The sequence below is a fragment of the Podarcis bocagei genome (assembly GCF_964188305.1).
Source record: "Podarcis bocagei genome assembly, chromosome: 8".
Taxonomy (NCBI): Eukaryota; Metazoa; Chordata; class Lepidosauria; order Squamata; family Lacertidae; genus Podarcis; species Podarcis bocagei.
This window is the reverse complement of record NC_138133.1, coordinates 60,056,010-60,078,762: the sequence shown is the minus strand read 5'-3', so window position 1 is coordinate 60,078,762 and position 22,753 is coordinate 60,056,010. Positions and strand designations below refer to the sequence as shown.

General features: G+C 38.8%; 1 protein-coding gene across 3 annotated transcripts in view; it reads left to right on the top strand.

Moving 5' to 3' along the window:
• The window catches only part of JPH1 (junctophilin 1), a 62,809-nt gene extending 40,882 nt beyond the window's left edge, over positions 1-21,927 (top strand). The window contains exons 3-7 of one of the 3 annotated variants that reach the window (XR_014010632.1): positions 5,772-5,890; positions 11,555-12,195; positions 16,272-16,353; positions 19,351-19,446; positions 19,639-21,927. Coding sequence is in view for 2 of the 3 variants with exons in the window: in XM_081204643.1 (XP_081060769.1) it covers positions 5,772-5,890; positions 11,555-12,195; positions 19,351-19,431 (841 nt within the window). In the remaining variant the exon portion in view is untranslated. The remainder of the gene's footprint in view (positions 1-5,771; positions 5,891-11,554; positions 12,196-16,271; positions 16,354-19,350; positions 19,447-19,638) is intronic. The other 2 variants (XM_081204643.1, XM_081204642.1) reach the window with 2 other exon arrangements.
• Positions 21,928-22,753: the final 826 nt, after the last annotated feature.

Here is a 22,753-nt window from a genome sequence, read left to right as displayed (position 1 = left end):
CACAATCGGAAACAAGAGAAGAGAAATGCATTCTTAGGATACTGCAGGCTTTTTTAAAATGTGAAGATAGTGGATGAGTTCCAGTGTTGCTCCATTCATAGACGCATAACTCTCTTTCTCTGACTGAAAGCTTACATCGTGAACAGTGGATACCACTCAGTAGCAGCAACTTTTAATAAAAGTTTTATTTAAGGCTGTTGGTAAGCTAACATTTGGTGAACTGAACAGCTACCTTGCCACTCACTAATCATATGCCTTATTTCCCACAAATTCCTTCTCGGCTTGTTGCTTTGCAGTGCAACCCACCCTGTTTTCACAAGTTCTGTATTTCTTTCTCCAACCAACTCTTCCTTCCCTCTTCCCTGAATCTCGTACAGTGGTACCTCGGGTTACAAATGCTTCAGGTTACATACGCTTCAGGTTACAGACTCCGCTAACCCAGAAATAGTACTTCAGGTTAAGAACTTTGCTTCAGGATGAGAACAGAAATCGTGCTCCGGTGGCACAGCAGCAGCAGGAAACCCCATTAGCTAAAGTGGTGCTTCAGGTTAAGAACAGTTTCAGGTTAAGAACGGACCTCCAGAACGAATTAAGTAGTAACCAGAGGTACCACTGTACTTGGAGGTAGACTTTGCAGTCACTTAAGCCTGCTGCCAGCAGTCTATACTTGCTGCTGCTCTCTCCTTTCCTTCTCCCTGTTTGCAAAAAATCCATGCTAACAACAGAAGTAGCATGTGATTCTGTAGTTAAAAGAATTATCACTTTGACACTGGTCAGTCTTTCTCTTAATTCTTTCACTGGAACTTGCCTCCTGGTATCAAAAGATGGGAGAAGAGCTATGACATCATGGCTCTGCAATACTGTGAACAATTTAGGGGTGGGGGCATTCGTGCACAAGGCCAAGCAACAGCTTGAAGGAACAACTCCAACCCCACCTAGTCTTTACAATTGATTTCAATGGATTAAGGTGAACTTTTTTAAGCTAGATCTTTCTAATGACATATTTGATCTTGCAAACAAAAGCAGCAAACAGAATTGTGAGACTTCTCTTTCTGCCTTGTTATAATCTTATAAAGAAGTACATAAAATTGCCACCTGGACTAGGAGAAACTGCTTCTGCAGTGGCATTGATGAAGGCAGTTAATGGAAATATTGTTATTTACTTACAAGACACGGTGGTGGGGGAAGCAGTGCAATTGATAATTTTTGTTGTCTAACTGGCTTCCTCCCCTCCAAGTAAGTATTGGGCCTTTATAGGATAAGGCAATTTAATTATTGTTACAGGATTCCATTATCATAATGGTATTTTACCTTAGGCCATTTATATATTGTTCATTGTTCATTGTTAATGTTATTTGTTTTATATTTTTTGGCACATTTGGAACCTTGATGAGACTCAAGTATACTGGAAGCAATATATTTATGTTCTGGTCATTTGGAGTTGGGTAATGCTTTTTACTATATCTTTAATTTTGATATTTATCTGTGTAGTGTTGCAGAATATATGCCATTTTCAATTATATATTTTATATGTCTTAACTTATCAAAGTTTATACTCTGAGTGTTAAAGGGTTGGAGCAACCAAATTATGAGAATATGGGTTTCAGATTTTATTAGAAAAGATAGCCCTCACATTATTTTTCTAAAAGAGATACATAGATGTAATCCACATTCACAAGACTGTTTTGATTTCTCAAACCTGGTGTATGTATGGCTTCACTCGTCTGTGCTGTTAAGTAAAGGGACTTGGCCAGCATTGAATTCTGGGTGCGTATTTTAAACCCCAACAAAGGCATTCAGAATCTTAATTCATACCTGGAAAATTCATTCCAGGTTCTCTTAGTGAAATGTGGGAAATAGCTCAACATACTCAAAACTATCAATTGATTTTAATATATTTTAATTCCGGAGCTATTTTAAAAAGTGAAAACTGAAGAGGTTCTTTTTATAAGACGAGTAGATATACCCATAACAGTGATGACAGAAACAGCACATTCTTATTCCATCTGTCAGTACTTTCTGTACAAAGATGTGACGCACAAGAGTTCTGATAAATGTCCCACTGTGTAGGAGTCTGCACTTACCAGAAGGATGATCTGTTCAACAGAACACAGCTTCAGTAATCCCCTGCTTGGTATTGCTAGACTTAGAAGAAAAGGCCTGGCATTGGACCTAGAACCATATTGTCCAAATTCTTTACTCTCTAAATCACTTCTCTCCCAGGAGCTTGTTTAGGCTCAGGATGGCTCAGTCGGTATAGCATGAGACTCTTAATCTCAGGATTGTGGGTTCGATCCTGGGTTGGGCAAAAGCTTCTTGCATTGCAAGGGGATGAACTAGATAACCCTTGTGGCCCCTTCCAACTCTACAATTCTAGGGTTCCATGGTTCTGTGAAAGAGCAAGCAGGCCATAACTGCAGCTCTGTGCATGGAGAAATAAGGGTCACCTTACCTTTCTCCTTACATCATCCAGCAAAGTCTGAGGCAAAATTGGTGTTTTTCACTGTTTACCAGCCATGCGTACACCTGTTCTCAAGTCAGTATAGACTGGTGCAGGTGGTTCTCTGCAAACAAAAATTTCCTTTCTTTCAACAGAGAAAGAGATAATTTTTTGAACTCTAGCATGAGTATGGAAAAATCCAGTGAAGGTGAAGGGAAATCATCCAGAATAATACATATATTATTTTGTTATGTAACAGTTTGAGTAAAAATCACATGTAAAACATTGAAAATACCAGTCTATAATAATAATAATAATAATATTATAATAATTTATTATTTATACCCCACCCATCTGGCTGGGCTTCCCCAGCCACTCTGGGCAGCTTCCAACCAAATATTAAAACACAGTTATGCATCAAACATTAAAAGCTTCCCTAAACAGGGCTGCCTTCAGATGTCTTCTAAAAGTTTGGTAGTTGTTGTTCTCTTTGACATCTGGTGGGACGGTGTTCCACTACCGAGAAGACCTTCTGCCTGGTTCCCTGTCCCCTGTAACTTGGCTTCTCGCAGTGAGGGAACCACCAGAAGGCCCTCGGTGCTCGACGTCAGTGTCCAGGTAGAACGATGGGGGTGGAGACGCTCCTTCAGATATACTGGACACATTAATACTTTATATATAAAAATAGACACCCAGGGTTGAATTCAGTTAAGTCATTGCACTTGTAGAATGACTTCCACTTGTATAAGGGAACTTCTCCTCCCCAAATTTTGTTAGCATAAGAAGCCCTCTGATGAGGCGGGTGAAAGGAGAAACTCTAACTTCCAAATGTGTATCTATATTACATGCATGAAGAGTAAATTGCATGTGTGTACAAATGGTTTTACTTAACAGTGGTAAATCCATAATGTGTGAAGCAGCTCTTGAATGAAAGTAAGTACAAAATAACTCAAAACAGAGACAAAAAAACCCCCTGTGTATAGCAGAAGCAGCTGAGATTCAGAATCGGAATGGAGAAAGGAAGTCTTACGGAAAGAATGGCATAAATTATAACAAACCTCAAATGCCACTCTCTACTTGCTGGTTTGGCAGAGAGTGAGAGGACAAATGTCAGGAAGAATGGGTGAGAGCCAAGTGCTATGGGAGGCCATAGAGGGAAAAGAGAAAAGCAGAAGGCAGGGGCCCAAGCATAGGGTGAACAGCAGGTCAGGGCAGAAAAGAGGGACTGCCAGAGCTTGAGAGTTTTAGCATGTGTTGAATTGGAATAAATGTCAATGATAGTTAGAAGAACAGTAGAAAAAGATAAAGAGTGAAGATAAATGGGAAATGGTGTGATAACTTATTGAAGCTAGGTTTTAAAATAAAAATCAAGACAAGATTTGTGTTTATGAGTGCACAAGGCTGTTCCCTTGCTTGCATATGTGATGACATACTGCTTCAGTATATGTATTGTATATGTATCATTGACAGAAAAGGTTGGTTACACACAAGTGCGAGACATGAAAATGTATTGAAAATGAAATGAAGATAGTTTGCTACATGGATGGGAAATAAGGAACACTTGTGTTTGTGGGCAGGATGGGAATAACAATGCATCTTCTTTTTCACGCTGAAGGAGGACTGTTTTTACATTTTGAGAGATTTGTATTTTGACTGGCTTTGTATCCGTTTACAATATTTATTCAGTCAAGTTTTCAAAAACTTTCATACCTGGAAGTGTGCATGCACACGAAAGCTCATACCAAGAACTAACTTAGTTGGTCTTTAAGGTGCTACTGGAAGGAATTTTTTTAATTTTTTTTATTTTGACTATGGCAGACCAACACGGCTACCTATCTGTAACTGATACCTGGAACAGTCTATGTTGTTCCTTCCAGACATTTTGGACTCCCATCATTGTGGCTATTGGCCACGCTAGCTAAGGCTGATGGGACTTGTAGTCCAAAAGATATGGAGGGCGCTTCAGTAGGCTAAGCCTACTTTATACTATATGGGTTACAGCTAGGAAGCCCATTGATGAGTTGGGCTTCTGGACTCTGCCCAAAGAGAAAGGAGGACCCTCCACACATCTTCTAGTTGGGGCTCTGGTGGTTTCTCCTTCATACCACACTCTCAAGGTACTTATCACAATCTCATTTGCAGACAGGGAGATGTACCCACACAAATATGTATACTAAAACACCTTTCAGGCACTCTGCTCCAAAAATTATTGCATGGAGGGAGGGAGAGCAGAATCACATCCCTGTCTGCAATGTCTTTAATGCACAGGAAAGTAAAGGTCAGAAGAAGGGACCATGCTCTGTACGTGTAAGTGCTTCTGTAATTTAGAAGTCTCATTGTGCAGAGTTCTCCATCAAATAGACTATCCTCTTCAAACCTCTCACTCTGTCCACACACATACACATAGATGAAGGGGCTGGGTGGGATATGAGGCAAGCTGGCATGATGGTGTGCTCGCTCGCTCTCACTCTCCAAGAGAGCTGCAATTCCTAGCATCCTAACAAACTGCAGTTCCCAGGATTCCTTTAAATGGACTCACATGGAGAAGAACGGAAGAAGGCAAATTATTTTTACATTTTGTGATTTATTCACATGCTTCTTGGGAAAATAATACTGTTATATATTATCATACTGTCTGCCTCTCACCTTTTATACTTTACCTGTGACACATGTTACCAATACAATTCCTCCTGTTATTCTTCCTTGATCTTTGGACCAACTGTTATCAATGTGATTGAGGTAACAACAAATGCAAGCAAAGGCAAATAAAGTTTCAGATGTGCACCCATCTTTTCTTATATTACTTTTTCGGCTGCTTTTGTTCTTCAAACTGATGAATGGTTTGTGTCAAATGCTCGGGGGGGGGGAATCCAGGGGGTAGTAGCCATGTTAGCTTATTGTAGTAAAAACGACACAGTGGTCCACATGAACTTTTGGCATAGTAAATTTGTTAGCAAAAGCAACAGTATTGTGGCATTTTAAGCACTCTGCAACCTTTACATTGCTCTGCTTTTTTCCTGTAGTGGCAATATGCCTTGTGTGGCATATTGCATATTGCCTGTAAAATTGGTGTGTTGAATTTTATATGGTAGCTATCAGTGACTACTAGCCACAATGACTATGGCTTATTTCCACTGTTGGCAGCAATAGGCTTCTGAATACCAGTTGCCAGGAATCACAAGTTGCTTTGCTTTTGGGCTTCCCAGGGGCATGTGGTTGCCCCCTGGGAGAATGATGCTGGACTAGATGGGCTTTTTTCATATTTATATGAATTACTTGTATTGATACAAAGGACAGCTGTGCTCATACACATTTTTAATGCCTTCTACAGAACTGCGCACGCAAGGGCTAAAGCTGATGCTGCAGATCAAGCCAGCCAATCTGCTCGTCAGGAGTGTGACATCGCCAGAGCAGTTGCCAGAGAACTTTCCCCGGGTTTCTACCAGCCAGGTAACATGGGAATTGAGTGTGTTTGCAGAGGAATGATGTTTTCTGCATCATTTTAAACAGATGGATGGGTGGGGCAGGGAGAAGACAACCCAAAATTCCCATTGTACCAGTTGATTTTTGTTGCACAAGCAAGTGGACATTATTGAACCCTATGTCACAGCTTCCACAACGCTGCAGTGCTCTGGGTTTTGTGATTTGCAGAAGGCATGAGGATTTACAGAAATAAACATATTAAGGCACCGCTCAACAATCCCTGCAAAAGTGATGCTGCAGTAGGTACAAAATATAACCATTTCTTCAGTGGCCCACATACTGATCCCAGTGACATGGCAGGAGGCTCTTTAACCAGCAGGTCAAAGATTTGTGTCATGAAACCGGAACATGGCTTAAAGAAATACAGTACCGTGATAAAAAAATGTTCTTATCCATGTCTTCCCCTGAAAACCAAAGAGTGGCTTAATAGTTCCGTTTCAAAGGCTAACATGGAAAGGAAAGAAATGACATGTTCTACAGAATATCTGCCTGAAAGGTTCATCTGACCTTTGGCATATATTATTGGGTCCTGATTCATATTCAGCTCCTTAATCCAGATATTAAGCAAGATACTTAACGTGTCCTCAGAGGACTGTTCTGTCTAAGTTTATGCATGTTTGAGGTGTTGCATTATCTGAAAGAGAACAAGCTAAAACAGTGTAAGGTTTCCATATCTGTTCCATCATGAAATCATTTTAAAAAGGACATTACTTAAGACCCATATTTTTGAGCAATATCATTTTCATACTAGGGTAATGCAGCATGAGGCTGAGAGATAGTTTGTCTAAGGCCAGTGAGTTTATAATTGACCTGAGACTTGAACTGGAGCCCTCATTCCGAATGCTACACCAGCTGCCTGAATGTATATCGGCATTTCTACACAAGAAGATATATGAGCCTGTAGTAATACCACTGTAAAGCTCTTGTAATTTAAAGCCCTTGCTATGTTACTTATTTATAGATAGACGCTTACTTTCTTCATGTTAGAAGTTTGAAATATGTTTTCACCTTTTCTAGAGCCAGCTAAGATCCACTCTGATATAATAATATGTAGCTTAAAACATTTCTGATGTAACATATGCATAAGTGATGTCGCCTGTTTAACAGACTCTTATTTACCAAAAACAAAAACCAAACACCCAGCCTTAAGTACTTGGCAAATAAAAAAGTTTTTAAAAATTGGAATTCTAAATGTTTCAGAAGAAAGAAAAGAATTTCAAAGTTGTTATTCACAGATAACCATGTCCCAGTTGTTTCTGTTTCCTAAGTCAGTTAGGAAGCTCCAAAGCTTGCTGATAGGTGCTACAAAAATTCAGTGATGCATCAGATAGCCTCAGTCCTCCCTGCCAGTCATAGACCTTAGGACAAAACTAGATGAGACAGTGGAAATGTGTGAGCATATGCTGACAGATTGGTGCTATGGGAGTGAAGCTGCTAGAAGGAATAGTAGTTTTGATCATGGAACCTTGCCATATTGCCTAGTTTAGACCTTAGGCAGCTGAATGCTAATAAGGTAGAGCCAGAAACCAGAACGTACATCCTCCACGTAGGCAAGCATAGTCCAAGCCTTCGTATTTTTTTCCAAGTCAGGGGGACGCAGTAGGTTTGCTGGATGGATTGAGCTGCCCTGAAGCCTAAATACACACCGCACCTTACCCATCAACCTGCTCTTCATTTGTGACATCAGCACAAAAATCTGACAGTTCCCATTTCTAGCCATGGCAGCTCTCTGCACTTCCTGACTGTAGCTAGGCAACAGTCTCTTGTTGTGTCAGATTGTCCTGAAAGACAATATTGTGGGGAAATGTAATTTTACCCTTTTCTTGACTAGAAATGCTTAGCATGAAAAACAAGCAATCTGTCCTTTAATGAGTACACATCTGCCCATAGGAACTCCACAAGACTGTGGGTCTTTTTATGGAAAGAAAAGAAACTGAAGACAGCTAGCATCTTGCCTTATTTGAGCGTCTTTTTTCCCTTGAATGCAAGTGAGCGCAATCCACTTAAAGAGCCCATATATACTGAAAGCAAAACAGTCTCCCCAGTTTTCAAATATTTTTTCTTTTGCTTGATGTGTGTTAAGTACCAACATCAGTTAGCTCATTGGCTGAAAATATTACCTATGAAACAAATGTATCAGTTCTTACACTAAAACTGAATATAAGGAATGTCTGCCAGATATTATGAGTAAAAAAAGATTTATTGGTCTAATTTTTACAGCTATACAACTGTTTGTTGCTTATGCCATCCTTGTAGTAGTTTGTCATATTTTTGCTGTTGTAATCTTTTTACTGAATGTCAGAAAATGTTGCATAACTAAAGTGAGCAAGAGGGAGTTACTTATTTTTGTTACTCAGCTATTTGAATCATTAGAAAAAATATATAAACTTCATCTGTGCTATGTGATAATAAATATACAGGCATATCAGGTGTATTCTAGGGGCAAGATATGGAATCGACACAGTAGCAAAGAGCTCACTGAGTTGCCACAGTAAGCTAGCTAGGGTTGCCATATTTCAAGAAGTGAAAATCTGTTGACCTTTACTTAGGAGAAAATCCCGGATGAAACGCCACTTTTTGGAAATTCCCCCCAGATGTCACTTCCGCCATTGAAATCCCACTAATGTCCGGGGAAATCCGAACATAACACAACACTAATCTAGCCATAAAAATGTCAGTGCATGTGAACTAAATGTGGGGAGGAGTGACTGCACACAAAGGTTTTCCAGTTCAATCCTCAGCACAGTGTGGCTGTCAGTCAGTACTGAGACAATACTGAGCTACATGGGCTAACCGTGATTTGATACAAGGTCCTATTCTCCAATGGTTTGTGTACATTGAGGCTCCTAATGTCTCACTGTCCTTTAACACACAATGCCATGGGCATGTTCAGTTTCTTGAAAACGCTGTCTGATAATTGCATTCACAAAATATGTCTCTCCGGCTTCCCATGAAAAATAATGTGCCCTTTGAAAGAGGGCAGTTTTAAACAACATTAATTCTCTTCTTGGATTCTGAGCCTTTCAAGGAACAGCGCATTCTAGTTTTCTTTAGTCTTTTCTATGAAACTCTGGAGGCAAGTTGTGTGTTTTTTCAAAAGCTACATCTCTAGGGAAAGCATTAAGCATCGTAACATGCAATTGAAAACAAGTTGCCAGCACTTCTGCGTGGAGCATTGCCAGACACATTCATTGTCTTTATTATAAATATATATTTATAGCTGCCATAAATATTTGTCCTAACTAGGAACCTTGCTTACAAACTCTGTCTGTGAAGAGGGTTTTCGTGTTATATTACCGTAATTTGTTTTAAGAACACTATTTTAACTGTGATTCCCAGAATTTTCTTTTGCATAGTTAGGATTTATTTCTGTATTTGTTTTTCTCTATATGCTTTTAGGTTATGTGATGAGACAGAGCTGGTATACAGTTATAGTGCCTTTGCATTCTTTCAGCATTCTTTCCTGTTTATGGGAATTATCTCCCCAGGAAGCCTGTCTGGCACCTACAATAATGTATTTTTGGCACCGAAAGGTGACTTTTCATTTTAGCAGGCCTTTTTTATTTGATGAGCAACTCTTCTGCTGCAGTAGTTTTTAATCTGTTGTTTTATTGATGTTATTGTGTGTTCATTGGGGGGAGGGGTGAACTCTCTGTAAATAATCACTGAGGAGTGATATATAAACATATGAAAATGTAACCTAACCTTGAGGACCAGGTCAGTGTGGCCATAGCTCAGTGGTAGAGCACGTGCTTTGTTTGCAGCAGGTTTAAGATTCAATCCTCAGCCTCTCCAGGTAGGAATGAGAGTGTCTCCTTCCTGAATCCCCCTGAAGAACTGCTGCCAGTCAGTGTTGACAGTACTGGGCTAGATGGACCTGGGAGTCTGACTCAGGATAAGGCAGCCTCCAATTTCCTATGACTAATAAATGTAAACAAATAAATATTAAATGAAACACTGAGGATTTCATTCATGGTATGTCCCGCAGAGGATCCTAAGGTCCATGAATAATAACAGCTTAAAGGTCCCAAGCCCTGAGGAAGCCAGACTATCCTCCATCAGGGCCAGGGCTTTTTCAGTGATGGCTCCGACCTATGTTCCACAACTGCTGAATTTCAGGGCTATGTGATGGAAATTATTATACTGTTCATAAGTCTTTAGGTCTAGAGACTAATTCTGCAGCTTTCCACTCTAAAATTATGCTGGTTGTTTAAGATAGGGCTTCTAGAAACTTTAGAAGAATCAGGCTATGGTAGATGCATAGGAAATGGAAAAAAAATGAATTTTTGTTGTTATTGTTTATTGAGAATGCATGGCAGAATTTGTATTTGTTTAAAAACCAAAATAAAAATGTGTTTTTAAAAAAGAATGCATGGCAGACATATGTAGCAAAGGGCTGATATAAAAATTGAAATTTGATTGTGGTTTTCACCAAGCGTCAGTGATGATAAGGCGAAAAGCCCAAAGAGGGATAGAGAAGTACAAATGGCACCAGAAAAGTCTCCTTTGGAGAAAGGGTTCACTTAGGTCCCTTTTCTTGCAAGCTGGTGGTAGAAAATTGGAGTAAATGTTGCTCAGTCTGAGGAGTTAAAACTGCCAAAAAGCAAAAGAGAAAGAGATAATAATCAAATGGAAGGAAGAAACTTGATCAAGCGTAATACTGTGAAACAAACTTAGAGGTGATAGGAGTCAGCAAATTAGATGAGAGACGTGATCCTACGCCCATTGAAGTGAACTGGCAAACACTGCAGGCTCAGCCCATGTATTTGAAATGTGATACAGCCACAAAAGTGCTAATGCTATTTTAGGCTGTGTATGCAAACGCAAGACATGGAGAAGCAAGGTGATAGCCTTCTTCTTTGCCTGCATCTACTGGCTCTGTGTGGGTTACTTGGTACTTCAGTACTGGAAAGATGCAGACAAGAAGGAAATTCAAAGAAATATTAATGCCAGAAATGAAGCTGCTTGACCCTGGAAGCTGCTTCAGGAAGAACTGACGTTGAAACTTGCACATGTTACCATAAACAATGCTTTCAAGTGGTGAAAACCTGCAGTGTAAAAACAGTGGGCATTTTGCCACAGTTCTGTTTCAGGTTGCCCTCAACTCACTCTCATGCTTTAATTTTGGTATACATGGGCTTACTTTTTGAAATCAGGATGTAGAAAAGAAAGTGTCATATCAGAACTTGTGTCCACATTTCTTTTTCTGGGGTGGAAATGGGAGCAGAGTCCTAGGTTTCTCTGATGTCTTGCCACTGATTTGATTTCAAAATGCAATTTCTGATGAAAAGTTTCCAAGTGCATTTGTTGACAGAGAACACAAAACAAGGAAGCAGCAGCGTTTTAAAGCTGCATCTGTAAATACAGTACTAATGAAAGCTTTTCCTATGTTTTAGCTGAAAGAAGGGCATAAAAAGAAAACCACTAGTATTTATTATTTTATTTCTTCCAAAAAAAAAATATTAAAATTGTAAAAGCAATTAATCCAAAAGTAAAATATCCCACAACAGCGAAAGAGAGTAAAAACTATAAGTCTGTTAGACTTATATTTGCTATTGATCTCCTTATTTTTGTTTCAGTAGCTTGATACAAGTGCTCAAGTTTAATTGCTTTTGTCACTGTTAAATTTAGGTCCTGATTATATCAAGCAGCGATTTCAAGAAGGTGCAGATGTTAAGGAAAACCCTGAAGAAAAAGCTCAGGAAAAAGCACCTACACCAAAAGAATCTCCTCACTTTTATCGAAAAGGCACTACACCTCCTGGGACCCCGGAAGAGAGCCCAAGGCAAAGCCCCCTCCCCTCTGCTGAGCCTTCCCCTGCAAAACAAGGCAAAAAGCAAAACTCCTCCTCTGAGGTCAGACTAATCCAAGAAAAAAAGAATTTACCTAGTGAAAATGTGACACCTGTGGTCAACAAACCTCTTTATTCAAAAGCACCTGTGAAGGAGGATATGATGGTAAAGCCCCAGCCAAAGTTGTCACCCCGCAACAATCCTACCCACACAGAGAATGGGGAGTTGCATGATCATTACCACGGCTATTACGTGAAAGCGAATCCAGCAAGGTACCCATTTGAGCTCGGGGAAGACGAGGACCATGCCAACCCATCATCTTCAGCACTTGCACTAGTAGCATCAGCTCAGAAGCCAAGCCCCAACAAATCTGGGATTCAGTTAGATGCCAAAGAATCATTAAAGAAGCCTGAATCTGTTGCACCAAAGAATCCCGCAAATAATGACTTCTATTCTTCAGTGGAGAGAGAAGTCAGTATGGTAGGTACTGAGCACTGAGAGTTCAAGTCTGGGCATAGGCCAGAAACCATGTAAGATATTTCTGTTTAGATGAGTTGGCCTCTGAGTGGCCAGGCATATTCAATGTATTTGGTGGCGTTTGCCTGCTATGTTTTATGTTTTCAGTTTAGTTTACATCTCCACCAGAATTCTCTCACCTTCAAGGATACAAATGAGAAGCAGTTAATTTGAAGCCTAACTAGAACCCTTTCTGGATTCCTGTTCTTTAGGCCTGGACTCTGCAATCCTAACTGAGCACAAACCTTTTCCACGTGGAAATAAGGTATTAAAAAACACTCCTCGCATTCAAGGTGCCCCATGCATTTAGCTCCTGCCAGCCTAGCAGTTCAAAAGCAGTAGATAAACAGGCTGGAAGGTAAACGGCGTTTCCATGCGCTGCTCTGGTTTCGCCAGAAGCAGCTTCGTCATGCTGGCCACATGACCCGGAAGCTGTACACCGGCTTCCTCGGCCAATAAAACGAGATGAGCGCCACAACCCCAGAGTCAGCCACGACTGGACTTAACGGTCAGGGGTCCCTTTACCTTTATGGAAGTTGAAAAGGTACTCAGGATAAATCAGTTTCGCAGCAGGGACATTTACAAAATTAACAACATCAATCAGTTTGATCTCAGTGCTCACATTTTTCTTAACGTTCACATCAAATTAATATCTATGTAAAATATGCTCATAAAATATTTGGCAGGGATGAAAGCAAGCAGTGTGTACAGAATTCTCCCTTTCTTTCACCACACTTCAATAATACTGATAAAGTCAATGGTGACTCTTTCACCAAAAGGCTTTTACTTTTCATACACACATTAACCCTATTCAGGCATCCAAAAGTCTGCATGGGGTCTTAAACTGTAGAAGGGGGTCAGAGCACACATGCAGGCCCCATGTTCACACAGCTTGGCTTCACTGAAGCCTGAAGAGGGCTTCTAAGTTCTGAATGTGCTTTAGAAGTCTTCCTAAGATGGAAGAACCTACAATATTAAGGTCACTGGGCGGCTTCTAAGTACCCCATTCAGATATTCTTGCAAATTCCTGCTCTAACAGCACACCTGATACCTGCAGACTGGTTGCGGTTTAATGTAATCCCCCTTTTGATTGCTGCAAGCCTAAATAGGCTAGCAGGATCAGCATAGGTTGCTCAGTGACAGTACTGGCAACCCCACCACCACCATTTTTAAACCTGGTGAACTAGTAAGTATTTCTTTTTTCTGTGTGTGGTTGACCCCACTCACATAGTGACAAGCTTTTGAATGCTTTGGCAGCAGTGTGGAATAAAGTCACATATAAGAGGTAGATAGGTAGCCGTGTTGGTCTGCCATAGTCAAAATAAAAAAAATTTTCTTCCAGTAGCACCTTAAAGACCAACTAAGTTAGTTCTTGGTATGAGCTTTCGTGTGCATGCACACTTCTTCAGATACACTGAATCTGTGTATCTGAAGAAGTGTGCATGCACACGAAAGCTCATACCAAGAACTAACTTAGTTGGTCTTTAAGGTGCTACTGGAAGAGTGTGTATCTGAAGAAGTGTGCATGCACACGAAAGCTCATACCAAGAACTAACTTAGTTGGTCTTTAAGGTGCTACTGGAAGAAAAAAAATTTTATTTTGACATATAAGAGGCTTCTTGAGGAAGGGCACCTAATGCAACATGGACTGCTGAACAAATACTAATTTTATCATCACTAATAAACATGGCCATATTGGCAATTCAACATCATTTTTATGGGCAACTTGGGGAGGGAGGAATCTGCTTCACACTTTAAATTGGAATTACATTAGCTGGTGCTATGCCAGTGTTTCACTGGCATTGTTTGCATTCAGCACTGGGGATTGGCTTCATTTTACTAAATAGTTTTCTTTAACAGCAAATTGTGCTCATAAATCAAAACTTGAGATTGTTTCCCCAATCAAGATTTACTGGCTATCATTTTAGGGATGTTATCCAGTGAAAACAACTTCTGTTTTCATGAGCAAAGATTCATTGGGTTTTTCACACACTCACACCCTTGCTGACTACCTTGGTTTATTCATACATTGCTATGTTTATGCTGTAAATGAGATTATAAATTTCTTGTCTTTCACAGAACTGCTAAGAAAGCTTCTCATGTCATATTTTTATATGTACCCATCAAATATTTCACATCTTTAAAATACAATGTGTGAACTGAAGAAATGTATGTTTGTAAGCATGCATGGGTGCTTTAGAAAAGAATCTGAGATAGACTGTAGCTCCCTTACGGTGCATCCTTTTGTAGCAAACATGGGGTTTGTATTGTGCAACAATTTAGGAAACTTTTATTTCAGGATGTGAGAGAATAATCCAAAGGCTATAATCTTATCAGAGATGATTGACTCCTTCACCTTCCTGAAATTTTGGATTAACTTTTTGAATGTGCAAAGAAATCTGTGGCTAAAGTGAGTTCAGGAGTTGTCATCCTAGGACGGCAGATCGTGTAAAACTGGTTTTCAGGCCACAGTAAAAGGACACCAAACCAAACTACAGCTAATATTTAGAAGCATAAGAGGGAAAGAAAAACAGAAATATTAACTTAATGGTCATTTCACAGATGATTGTTTTCTTACACCTAAAGGGCAGTCTAGAAATATTTAAAATAATTTGCTGCAACTTTTGTGTAGATAAAAAATACAAGTAAATACAGAAGTGATACAAGTTTAACATGATGATGGTGAAACGTGGCCTTAGTTACTGAGTTAGCAAAAACACTGACAGTTCTTCTGCTCTTTTAGTTCTGTTCCAGAGAGTCTCCCAAATATCCAGATAAGAATGCAATTGATTCTTTGTCAAGTGAATGAATTTCCTTGATTGTTGGTTTGGATTTTGCCAAGTGAAATACCTGTCCTCCACCAATATAGGGATTGATGCTGTGTGTTTTTGATTCCACACGCACACACAACCCACCACAGCCCAAAGGGTGTGCTTATGATTACCCCTTCAACCCTCACACACTTTGCCCAGAAATATATATACAGTGGTGCCCCGCAGGACGAATGCCTCGCAAGACGAAAAACTCGCTAGACGAAAGGGTTTTCCGTTTTTGCGTTGCTTCGCTAGACGAATTTCCCTATGGGCTTGTTTTGCAAGACAAAAACATCTTGCGCTTTTTTTTTTAAAGCCGCTTGAAGAGGCGCAGTTGCGACGGACCATGCTTCGCAAGACGAAAAACATCGCAAGACAAAAAGACTCGCGGAATGAATTCTTTTCGTCTTGCGAGGCACCACTGTATATTTTAATGTTCACAAAATGCAAGAAAATCTCATTTTTGGTTACTAGTTATTATAGATTCACATGAAGCTGTAAGACGATGACTGTGCCTTCGGTATGCAGTTTTGCTGTGTCACAGAGGGCAAAAAAATGAGAGAAAGTCTAAAAATAAAACAATTATTGGTGGTTAATGAGTAACATTAGCACCTCAGTGAGACAGTAGTTAAAATGAACACACATATTAGCAGTACCCAGTTAAGTTAAAATGTTGATGATGGTAGCTGACTGAATTATATTGGAATAAATGTAATCATATTTTTTTAAAAAAAAATCAAGAACAAAAACAAGTATCAGGGAACTCTGCAGAAAGTCACTGCTAGCAAAACTACTTCAGAGAGAATGGGCACGTGGACTTTTAGCAAATTCCACCACCATCCCTACGTCCAGAGCACAGTTGCAGGTGGGGGAGGCTGCCAAGAACATTAGAGGAAAGGTTAGTGCCTTTATGCAAGAAGGGTATTCTTCTTTTGCACGGACACCATTGGATACAATTGAATGTGTGCTACAAATGAGGTAGCTCAGTTTGTTTTTTACTTATTTCAAAGCAAGAGATAACCTCTCTGTCCTCAGGAGATCTCCTGTGTAGCTTCCAGTTATTTTGAGCATCAAAAGTATTTCCAAAATGATTTGTGTGCTACCAAGGTCTAGTTGGCACAGAAGTTTTGTATAATGTTGCTTGCAGATTTCCCTTTTGTCTTCAGTACTATTTCAACCCTTGGGGGGCGGGGGGAATTACCTTCCTTATTCTACCTCTTCTCCCAGCCTTTTCAGAAACAGAGACCCTCCAGTGAATCATTCCGCAGAAATGAGAACCGCAAAGCTATTGGAGATACTATCTGATGAGGTTTGAGAGCTTAATCAGAAGTGCTAGAAAATGTTTTGAATAAGTCTTGGAGTACTGAAATGATTTTTTGTTTATATGACAATATATTGGTAAACTACTACGTAAGTTTATAAGGGATACACTGATTCTAAAACAAAAAAATTAGAACTATGTGAATAAATCATATCGTTGGGTTACGGGGCTACCTTATATCAAGCCAAGCAGCTGGTCTACAGAGCCCAATACTGTCTGTTTTCATAGGTAGAGGCTTTCCAAGTTTGGAGCCGGATATCTTTCTTGTCCTGGTACATGATGTTCTTTTAGCCAAAGAAAACGGAGACTGGCCATGGGATCAATGAGCAACAGCCCTCCCCTTCACTGTGCTCCATAAATAAGGGAAATCTGCATGAAAAATAAGAACTACTATTAGTTATAATAGTAGACTAATCAAAAACTAACATTAGCTTTTTATAGTTGATCGTCTTTTTCTTTTAATATGCTGCCTCCTAACAGTGAGCCAATATGTCACTGTATTATGCTGTTTTTTTGGTTTTTGCTTTTAATTACTTCTTCATTTTACATGCTTCCCTTTTTTATGCCTTAAGCTTACTGTTATATAAGAGTTGTACGGACAATTCCGGGCATGCATAACGCTTTTCTGTTACAGCTTCTTTCTAACACCTGTTCAAATCAGTCATGGAAAGCAGAGACTAATTTTGCCTTTTTCTATTTTAAGCGCTTGTAGAAAGCTGTGAGGCCTTATTTATGGCGCTTCACCCTAAAGCATTTTGAAGTCTCACTATAAATGTTTTAAAAGCCAGAAATAATAGTCACATTTTTAATTCCATGGGTGGAGCAAAGTTCTCTACACTTTCTTTGATCAATCCAAAATGCCTAAGCAATTCAGAGCGGGGGTTTTGGCATTGCTCAAGGTTCCCCGTCCCATTCTCTCATTCTCACTCCTTGAAACTCTCCATTTATCTTTCTTCATAATCCAGCAAAGCATAACCTTTTTATTTGAGCTTAATCCATAAATTTAGTTCCATGGTAACATTTAAGGCTGCATTCACATGGTAGTTAATTTCATTTCCCTAACTGTTGATTTCCATATTACGTTTGAGCTTTCACATGATATAAAAGATGCTTCTGGAATTCTAGTGGAATATAGTTCAAGTTTAGGATCATTTGGCTGTTAATTGGCTCCAGATACAATGCATTTGTAGCCCCATTAACGCAGAAAAGTAACAAAATTTTGGGTAGCATAGTCATATATCACTTCCCTGCTGTTTTATGGGTAAGTCGTGAGGGAACAGAAGCATACATGATATTTATTTATTTACTTACTTACTTACTTACTTACATACATACATACATACATACATACCCCGCCCATCTGGCTGGGTTTCCGCAGCCACTCTGGGCGGCTCCCAACAAAATATTAAAAATACAATTAAAACATCAAACATTAAAAACTTCCCTAAACAGGTGCAGAAAGAGTGGAAGAGTTGTGAAGTTGTCTCCAATGGTGTTTGTTGTTGTGCCACACCATACCCACTGCTGTGAATGGAATTTAGCTTGACGTGCCAGTATATTGGTCAAAAGGCCACGGTTCCATAATGCAACAGATACTGCGACATGAAAGGAATGCTAGAAAAGGAGAAAGTGCTAGTCAGGAAAACTAATTCAATATCCCCTGAATCTGAATGCACCCTAATAATGCTGGGATCATATTGGGATTGAAATGTGCCTTTGAAGGTTGCTCTGAGATTATGCATATGGTGTAGCAGAGGCTGCTCTCCTCAGTTTAGAGCTGAGGTATTAACTGCCACGGCAGTAATGTGTGGCATCATCCCAAACACAGCCTGTTGTGGTGAGTTTCTGGGCCACCATCAGCCACCTTCCGGAATGAGTAGTTGGTGGTATGGGAGTTTTTCATGTTAGGTCCCAGATCAATGTGCTACACATTGCAGGCACAGAGGACTAAGTCATCCTAAGGATGCCATTTCCAATACCTTCTACATAATGTGCTGCTCCAGCTGTTTGAGAGGTGAAGAAACAGCACTTCTTCATGGTCCACTTGAGGAAATTAGGATAACAGATGACTATATGCTCCTTTTTTGTGTTAAAGGAAAACCCACATATTTTAAATTGTGAGAAGTCAACAAGAAATATTTTTTTAAAAAAAAGAAGAAGCAATTTTATACCTTTTCATGGGCCAAGCATGACCTGCTTATAATAATCTTTTCACTTTCACTGAAACCATTAAAATGATGTCTGTATTACAGGCAGAGGGGATGGTTAAGTTGGTTGTGCTTTCTTACCATTTTTACATCTATTAACAGCAAAACATCTCAAAGTGAAATGTTCCTCTGCAGAGGATTTGTATAATCTGGCTCAGATGAGGGAGGGGAGAATGTGTGACTGACATTGCAAGGGCTAACATTTCAGTATAGTTCTTTTGCTAATCTTTGTTTGCTTTTGCAAATGTCAGCGAATTTTGTTTTGTTTTTTCCACTTGCCACGAAGGCAGAAAAACCTTCCTTCAAAATATATTATTTATAATATTTGTACAGCAAATAGATATCAAGGTGAAATGGGGTTGAAGCCTTCCACTTTTTTTTTCAATCTTCACCTGCACTTCTAAGAACCTATGCACTGTTTGAAGCCCTTAGTGTTGCTCTGTTTTCCACCGCATAACTAGATTTCTAGGGAGGGAAACTGCTCAATCCATATGATAATCACACTTTTATTTACTTTCTCCTATTTTAGAAGATGTTACATAGTTGGGTGTCTCAAGAAATCACACTAAAGATGTGTTGAATCAGGAACAAAATTTATTGCTTCCAAAATAACATTTCAAGAGGGCACAGTAAAACCACAAAGAAGAAAGAGTCACATCTTGTGCTTTTGCTATTATGACACAATTTAGAAGCAGAATAATGTTCAAGGTTACGGTTGATCTAGTCATTATCTTATTTTTTGTGAATGTAATCAAACTCCATTTTATTTCACTTTCAGGGTCCTAATTCAATCATGATTGTCCTGGTAATGCTGTTGAATATTGGTTTAGCCATTCTTTTTGTCCATTTTCTAACTTGATTGGAATTAGGAAAGGTAAGAATGGTCTCATGTTTCACCTGAAATTCTCTCCTCCCCCCCCCCCAAATCTCAGTTCTAATCCTTCCCATTTCAAATGACAAAGCTTTACTATTTGCAAAGTTTAATGTTCTTGGCACTTTAATTTTAGCTATGCCTGAATGTGATTCAACATAGTTACTTAATGATATAACTGTTTTGATCCTTCAGTGAAGTCATGACAACTAGTGGCGTAAGCCCACAATTCTCGGCAGTTGTGTCATCAGCCTTTTAAATGGCACGAGTCATGTTCAGACACAGGGAAGGAGGCATGGAATTAGGATGGGACACAAGAGAGATGAAACTTGGAAAACTCAGCCAGGGGCTTGAGCAGCAGTTCCTCTGCTGAGGATTTGTGGCTTTGAGATCCTCTGAAAGCTGAAGCAAGCAAGCAAGGTGGAAAAAAAAAAACCCTCACACACGAGCGTGCACACACACAAGCTTGCGTTGGTTACTCCATCTGTTCCAGCAAAGAGTGTGACTAAACTGGAAATGTACAGAGCTGCACTTTTGATGATGGAAGCTAACAGCTGCCTTACTATTTTGCCGTCTGATGTTTTTGGTGGGGGAGATGGGAAAAGCGACTGCCAGAGGAATGTGGTCAGAGGATTCTGTTGCTGTGGAAGCGATTCCAGTATTCACTCCTATCTCATTAGAAGAAATAGTTAGCAGCATCACTCACCAGTCTTATTCCATTACCTGCTGCTTTTAAAATCTCCTTGCAGTTTTCTGGGAGATTGTGTTTCATTTGCTCATGCATGATTCTGTTAATTTACTATTTATTTAAAATCATTGTACAGCCATAATGTAATAATGTAGACCAGCCTGGAAAACTTCAGTAGTTTTTACCTGCTTCAGAAAAACAAAGCCTGTAGCATATGTGCAGTATAGATATTTTCTTAGAAGGCTCAGTTTCTTCACAATTTTTTTTTTACCTAAGCTGGTAAAATCATTTTCCTCGAAGGCTTAGCAGGCAATATGCAACAGTGTTTTAAGCCATCATTTATATCTTCCTAGTGACAGTGGCAAGCAGAGTTGTTTTTTTATGCTGTGAAATTTATCGGGATGTATCGGCGTACTGGATGAGCAAGGTAGAATATTTTGATAAGTGTGCCACTCAGCAGTTTGGATCTTAACTCAATATTGCAAAATTTTGCTGGCATTTACAGTCTTGCCTGATTGCACAATAGAAACTGTTCATTAACATAATAAATAATTATTTTTAAAGTTCAGGCTTCATGTTGAATACATTCAGGTAGAGCATTTAAGTCTGTTAACAATGACTGATTATCAGTTTGATGCCTTTTAATGTTGTTAAAATGAGTCTGTAATCTTACCTCAGCCAGTTAAAACTTAAGCCTCAAACTTTCATTTGGATTCTTTGTCTTAACTAGATTTACAGTCCTGTGTTTGATGATGTGATCCATTTCCCCCCCCTCCCTGCTGTAGTTACTGTATTCCATATTACTCAAAAGCATGCTTGTTTACTTATAGGAAAATTGTACGTGGAGTGGTCATTTTGAAAGTCAGCATTTTAATTAGAAATAAAAAGTAAAGGGTTTGGGTTTATCTGAGAGAAAAGAATACTTTTCAGGAATTTTATCCTATTTGTAAATTATAATTATAATTATTGTTGATGTTACTATTATTATTTGCATGGTTTAATAGTGAGTTTTCTTCATAAATACATTAGCAATTGTAAGAGGCAGCCCATAAAATGGAAATGAATAAGGGGTGGTTTTTCTCGCCTGGAACAGCTCAAAGCAGGGCAGTAATACAGTGGCATTTTTTGCAGAAGTGGGTTTGAGAATCCTGTGTTTTGACCAGTGTGGAAATCGCGAAGAAGGCAGAAAGGCAGCAAATGAAACGTTTAACAACTTGTGTTTGTATGTTTGTTAAGGAAGGAAAACTTGTTTTACTTTTAAATTTAGAAAACTACTTCTTAATTGAGATTCAGGTTTTTAAAACTGTAACAAGCCTTGATGTCCTGTATAAACACACTTTCTTATCTACAGTTCACCCCAGTTAAGTTATTGCTTAAAATAATTTTGTAACTGACATTTAAATTTTATTACATGTTTATTTAAAAAAAATGGCTTTTGAAAATGTTTATAAATTTAAGCATGCTATTTCCATTTATAAATATGTATGATTTATAAGCTTTTTTAAAAAATGAAGCTCCAATCAAAAATTGTTGGTATTTTTCTAAAATGTGCACAGCTGTATTTTACATAAAAGGCTATTTATAGATGGTTGTATACTTTACACTACATTTTGGACAGCTCATTGATCTGCCAATGTACTTAATGATATGTCACTTTGTCTATTTAAAATTTCTTGCTGTGAATGAACTCTTTATCTAATGAGCTTCTTTATTTATAATTCTGGAACCCAAAAATGGATAATGTACAGTTTTCTTAACTGTATTTGCTCTAATAAAAAGAAATTGTTACTAATGTGTATATGGGTTTTCTCTTTATATATATTTGAAAGCCTGTGGTCCGTCCGTCCCCCCAACTTAACGAATGTGAAATTGATTAGCAAACGATAGGTATCATTTACAAATGAAAATCTCTTGTCTTACCTGCTGTCCTTTCCCTTGCCTCATACAGATTAAATGCTTTATATAGTTTCCAGTTCAATGGTATGAATAATGCTTCTTTAAAGTGAATGAGTGAAAGGCCAGAGTTAACATTATAAAATTGTTCATTTATTAAATACAAAGCACCCCACAGCCCTCATTTCAGAGGCATTATGTGGGCTAAAACCAAGTAGCATAGTAACTCACCAAAATTGCTCATCCTAGCTATATCTTTACCCTATGAGCACATGTAAAGTTACAGATCACATCATAAACTATAGAAAACTTCCTTTAATTCAATGTCATTTTCTTAAAAGTGCCATTGGAGTTATTTCTACAGAATAACCCCTTTCTAAACTATATTTCCATTTCTTATCTAGAGGCACAAAAAGAGTGAGAGCATTACAGTAAGCCATATAATTGTTAAAAGCACACTAGTCAAACGTTTTATTTGGCCATAGCACTCATGGCTGTAATGAAATTTCAGGTCTTTCCAGCATGCGTTTGGAATGAAATGCAGTCCTAATACTGTGAATATATCAGTTTACAAGGAGATTCAACCAGGGACAAGCAAAGGATTTACCTTGCCTGAAATATGATTATGCCAAATTTGTTTTACAATTATAAACCCTTTTATGTTTTATTAAGCTTCTCAATATCCACTGGGTGTTTGAAACAGAAATTGTTAATATGTCCTATTTAAAT